Raw genomic sequence first — 6,173 nt, 5'->3', positions numbered from 1 at the left:
ATACATTAGGTTAAAAAATTCACTAGGGATGTAAAATTTTTTAAGTATTATCATTCAAAGGGCATGTAATTACAATAAGCTTATTATTCCTTGATGTGTTGCTTTCACAAATATTTATTTAAGATTTACCTCATGCTTAAATCTCCAAAACTGTAATTTCCTTGGAGGGGTATCTTTCAATCATGATAATGTTATAACTTTTCCCGTTTGCCTTGTTAGGATGTAAAAAGCCTGTGTCACTTATCAAGACTTTTGCTCAGCCTCGGTATTACAGGCAGAATGAGAACATCTAGTATCAGGCAGAATATTTTGGAGGTTCTGAGCCTAAGGCAGGGTTGTAAGCACAGAAGTTTGTCTCTACTTCAACTGGTCCTTCATGAGATTGGTAAATGGCAATAAGGGATGCAGTACTTCTAATTTCCAAGTGGAGGCTTGAAATATGAATAAACTTTCTTGGTTGCGTTTTTACACTGAGTAATTCTATTGCAGATTTAGTAGAGTGTATGTGCATTTGACTACTTCAAGGACAAAGGCAAAAAGAGGGCAACAGTAAGTTTTCATGTAGCCAGAACAACCATGCCTGACTTGAATGCCACCTCATTCACCAATCCCACTACCTTCATCCTGATGGGCATACCTGGTCTGGAACACTTGCACATTTGGATATCCATCCCTTTCTGCTTAATGTATGTTGTTGCCCTCATGGGAAACATAGTCATCCTTTTCATCATCAAAACTGAGACTGTTCTCCATGAACCCATGTTCTATTTTCTTTCCATGTTGGCCATCACGGACCTCATCCTGTCAACCACTACTTTTCCCAAGATGTTGGGTGTCTTCTGGTTCAATTACCATGAGATCAACTTCCATGCCTGCCTCACTCAGATGTTTCTCATCCATGCTTTCTCTGGGGTGGAATCAGGGCTTCTTGTGGCCATGGCATTGGACCGGTATGTGGCAATCTGCAATCCTCTGAGACATTCGTCCATTCTTACAAATTCTGCAGTGGTTCAGGTTGGCATAGTGGCACTTCTACGTGGGTTAGTGTTAATGACACCACATCCCTTTCTGGTAAGAAGATGGCCATATTGCCAGACCAATGTGGTCCCCCACACATACTGTGAGCATATGGCCGTGGTGAAATTGGCTTGTGCAGACATTTCTATCAATAGTCTTTATAGTTTGGCAGTCATTATAATAATTGTTGGGACAGATGTGACATGCATCTCTATGTCCTACATACAGATACTTCATACTGTATTCAGTCTCCCTTCTAAAAATGCCAGGTTGAAGACACTCAGCACTTGTGGGTCCCATGTTTGTGTCATCCTCATCTTCTACATCCCTGCTCTTTTTTCTTTCCTCACCCACCGTTTTAGTAAGCAGATACCACTCCACACCCACATCCTGCTGGCCAACATGTATCTGTTGGTACCTCCTATGCTGAACCCCATTATCTATGGAGTAAGGACCAAACAAATCCGAGAATGTGTCCTGCAACATTTCATGACAAAAATCAATTTAAAATTCTGGGTCCCCCTTTTCTACTTATCACTACCCTCCTATTACCGTTTGTTATAATTTTTTTGGATTCTAGAATCAGCAAGATCAGAAATTTGAATTGCAATACTTTCACTTACTATGGCAGTAAGTAGAAGTAATATGCAGTTTTTCTCACCTATCATAGCATCCATACAACATATATAGCAATACTTATGCTTATAGTTAATGATTACTAAGTGTTTAGCACTGTTTTTAGCATATTTAAACACTTAATAAAGGCAAGATTATTTCAGTATCATTCCATCTCTGTTCATGTGTTTGGTTGTTATCTTTAGGAAACATGTTTATTGGTTTATCGTATAAGATTAACCAATTAGAACATCTTTCTGAGTATGATTCTTTTTTTGGAAGGTAAGGCAGAAGAATTTTAAAGTAGATAATCCAGATGACAGCCAGAGAATCGGAGTTCTGTTAATTTTTACTCTCACCATAGCCATACGGGAAAGCTAGTGAGAAGTGGAAAGAAGAGAATGAGTGGCAAGCCATACGGCTGTCACCTTGCAATTAATGAAAAGGGTACAGCTTAGGGATTCCTTTGAGCATGAATAAGGCCTCTAAAGTGAGTTACTCACACTGCTGGTGTAAACACTGGGTATCTTTCAAACTTGTAAAAAATATCAAAGTGTTGGAAATTGTTATACTTCAAATGTGTAAGTAAATAAAGTAAAATGATAACATTAAAGTTTTAATTTATAGATCCATGCAATAAATATTTAGTGAGCATCTATTATATACCAGGCATTTACCTGGGCATAACATATATGGCTGTAAACAAAACAAGCAAATATACTTCCCTTAGTGTCTTTTGTAATCAATAAAGAAAGGTAGGAAATAAAAGTAAGTACTGTATACTTATTATTGTATATTTTTTTCTAGTATTATTTAATGCTGTAAATTCACTCTAATCAATTGTTTAGCTGCATTCTGCAATTTTTGATTGCTGATTTTCTCTCTACTCGTTTTTGGGGGTACTGAATGAGGAATCTTGACTCCTCCAAATATAACTGGATTTGGCAATCCTTTCAATTCTATCAGTTTTATTTCATGAATTTGAATCTTTGCTGTTAAGTGCATATGCATTTAATATAATATGTCTTCTTAAATAATTTACTCTTTCATTTTCATATAACATCAAAATTTATCTATGGAAATATTACTTATTCTGTATTCTACTTTGCCCTGTACTAATATAGCCATTTTAGCTTTCTTTTAAATACTGTTTGCATGCTATATAGTTTCCATCTTTTAGCTAACTTACCTATATATTTATATTCAAGGAGTTTTGTAGACATCATATAGTTGGATTTTGCTATTTTATTCAATTTTATTATCTCTATCTTAAATTTGTGCCCAGACTTTTTCCATTTAACGTAATTAGTGATAGGATCAAATTTAGGTCTACAGTTTTAAGGTTTGTTTTCCAGCTAGTCTCATTGTTTGTTGTTGTTTTTCTTTTGCTTCATTTACCCCTACTGCCAGCTTCTTTTGATTGGTAATATTTATTTATTTATATATTGACAGACAGGCACATAAAGACAAATACTACATGATTTCATTCATATGTGAAATCTAAAAAAGTTCATCTCATAGAAATAGGAGTAGAATGGTGGTTACCAGGGGCTGAGGCAGTTGGTGGGGGGGATAGTGAGGGAGTAGTGTTGGGGACATGTTGGTCAAAGGATACAAAATTACGGTCAGATAAAAGAAAAGATTTCAAGAGATCTATTGTACAGCATGGTGACTAAAGTTAATGATGAAATATTGCATTATTGAAAAATGCTAAGAGAGTGGAGGTAAGATTGTATTTATCATGTACAATATGATGTTTTGAAGTATATGTACTGCTGTAGAATGGATGCCCCCCCCAACCTCACTGAGGCTTAATCTTTACTGCTAACTGTTGAGGATGAGGAATCGTGTTACGGTAATTGAAAGGTGGGCTTTGAAGAGGTGATTACATTACAGGACCATGCCATATTGAATGGATTAAAAATGGTGGTCATAGGCATGGTTTGGAAGGCTTTAAAAGAAGAGTGAATGAGGAGGTTAGTATCTCTCTCTCTCTCTCTCTCTCTCTCTCTCTCTGCTCTCCCTGCTTCCACCATCTTGAAATCTGAGACCCCTGGGTCACTGTAGCCACCATTAGATGGACTTTGGACCTCCCAGCCTCAGAAACTGTAAGTAATAAATTTTGTTTCTTATGAATTACCTAGTTCCATGTATTTTGTTATAAGCAACAGAAATGGACTAATACATATACATTGTGAAATGACTAAATCTAACTAATTAACATATGTAGTGCTTAGTTTTGGATTTAAATAGCTTTAGCATTGAATTTTAATTTATTTATTTGCTTTTGGTTATGTATCTTTATTTTGTTTTCTTTTTAGGTATTGCTCTAAAAGCATGGTTTCTCAACCTAGGCACTACTACCATTTTTCATCAGATAATCTTCTGCTATGAGGGTTGTCATGTGCACTGCAAGATGTTTAGCAGCATCTTTGGTCTATCTCTGCTAGATGCCAGTAACAACCAAAAGTATTTGGAAATTGCCAGATGTCTTCTTCGGGAGAAAATTGCCCGTAATAGAAAAGTGCTGATCTAGAGATTACAATACATACAAGTAACCTTTCTCAATATAGTTAAGGTTAACATTTTATCACATCAAGTAAAATGCAAAATTCTCATAATTATAGGGTCATTTGTCCTCTATTTTATGTTACAATTGTTGTAGGTAAACATCTGCACGCATGAAAACCTCACCAGACACTGCTATAATATTTGCCTTTGAGCGATTTATATTTTAAATAATGGGATGAAATTAGTTTTTCATATTTAACAATATAATTATAGTGTTCCCACTTACATAATCTCTATTCATCACAGCTTCTTTTAGGATTTCATTCTGAGAAAGTTAGCTGCTGATAGAGTCTCTTAGATTTTCCTCATGTAATAATGTCTTTATTTCACCTACATTCCTGAAATATATTTGTTTATAGAATTTTTTTGTCCTAATATCAGTATTTTAAAAACTATTGTTCCTCTGCCTTCTGGCCTTTCTGATTCCTTATGAGAAGTTGAAGTCTTTCAAATTGTTAGTTTCCTACATATAATATACATATATTTCTGATTATTCAAGAAAGTTTTTGTCTTTGGTTTCCACCAATGTGTTTATGATATTTCTGGATATGCTTTTCTTTTAACTGTTTGAGGATCACTGAGGTGTTTTTATTTTTTAATAAGTTTTTGTCTTTTACCAAATTTGAAAATGTTTTCCATTACTTTTTATTAAATATATTTTTCTCCCCCAATAATTTTCTTCTCTCCTCAGATTCCAATGACATAAATATTAGAGATTTTAATATATCCTCCACGTTGCTGAGGCTTTGTTCATTATTTTGATGTTTTTATCTGTTCTCCAAATCATATAACTTTTATTAATCTATCTTCAAGTTCCCTCTTTCCTCTGTTGTCTACATTGTGCTACTGAACCCATCCAATAAATTTCAGATGATCTGATTTTTTTAGTGAAAAACGTATAGCTTTTATCTTTTTCTTATAGTTTCTAATTCTCTGCTGAGGACATCTGTCTTTCACACATTTCAAGATTGTTTACTTTTCGCTAATTGAGACTAATTATAATAGTTACTTTAAAGTTTTTGTATGATATTTTCAACATTTGCATGATCTTAGGGATGAATCTCTTGATCATCTTTTCCCTTGAGAGTCACAATTTTCAGTTTTTTCATTTGTTAAATACTTTTTAAGTTTTATCATGAACATTTTTTATATTAATTCAATTAAAATTCTCTGTATAATGTTAATTTAGTTTTAGTTTTTGTTTTTGTTTTCTTGGAGAGTTGCTGACATTTTATTTTTCAGGTAAAGACATAAAAATAAGTATGCAAGATACTATATTCTACTATAATTTTTATTTTACAAATAAAAAAATATTAACCACCCTGTTAAAATAGAAAAAAAGAAAAAAAGGAGGAAGGGCAAAATATCCAAGTAAATTTAGCTTTGTGAAAAACTCTTCATATATTTTTTTTTTGGTTTTATTTAAACAATTTTATTCAAGTATAAGTTACATATAAAAATCTGTACATATTTGATATGTATAGCTGAATGAATTTGGTGATAAGTATACACCTGTGAAATCATCATCACTACCAAACCCATAAACATATCTATCACCTCCCAAAGTTTCTTTCTGCCTTTTATTTATTCATTCATTCATTTATTCATTCATTTTTGTGGTAACAACATAAGATGTACTTTCTTAGCAAATTTTAAGTGTACAATACAGTATTTTAGCTATAGTCACTATGCTATATAGTAGATCTACAGAACATATTTATCTTTCATAACTGAAACTTCATACCATTTAACCATCATCTTCCATTTCTCGCCTCCCTCTGGCTCCTGCCAAACAACATCCAACCTTCCAAACTCTGCTTCTATAAATTTGGCTGTTTTAGATCCCATATATGATGTGTGTGTGTGTGTGTGTGTGTGTGTGTACTTATTTTCAATGAGTCAAAAGTAAACAATCTTGAAATGTGTGAAAGGTATATATACACACATATATATTTTATTTATATATATGT

The 6,173-nt window shown here is 33.5% G+C and overlaps 1 protein-coding gene across 1 annotated transcript; it reads left to right on the top strand.

The window, feature by feature from the left end:
• The first annotated feature begins 576 nt into the window (after nucleotides 1-576).
• LOC134376310 (olfactory receptor 52E4-like) lies at nucleotides 577-1,581 on the top strand. Its single transcript, XM_063094902.1, has one exon. It carries the CDS (start codon nucleotides 577-579, stop codon nucleotides 1,579-1,581), a length of 1,005 nt encoding a protein of 334 aa, XP_062950972.1.
• The last annotated feature ends 4,592 nt before the right edge of the window (nucleotides 1,582-6,173 follow it).

The sequence above is a fragment of the Cynocephalus volans genome, chromosome 4 (genome assembly GCF_027409185.1).
Source record: "Cynocephalus volans isolate mCynVol1 chromosome 4, mCynVol1.pri, whole genome shotgun sequence".
In the NCBI taxonomy this organism is placed as follows: Eukaryota; Metazoa; Chordata; class Mammalia; order Dermoptera; family Cynocephalidae; genus Cynocephalus; species Cynocephalus volans.
The sequence above is the reverse complement of the archived record's forward strand: the minus strand, read 5'-3'. Positions and strand labels throughout refer to the sequence as shown.

What these genes read in the sequence shown, in the direction of transcription:
- LOC134376310 (XM_063094902.1), top strand. Translation starts at nt 577, where the DNA reads ATGCCTGACTTGAATGCCACCTCATTCACCAATCCCACTACCTTCATC.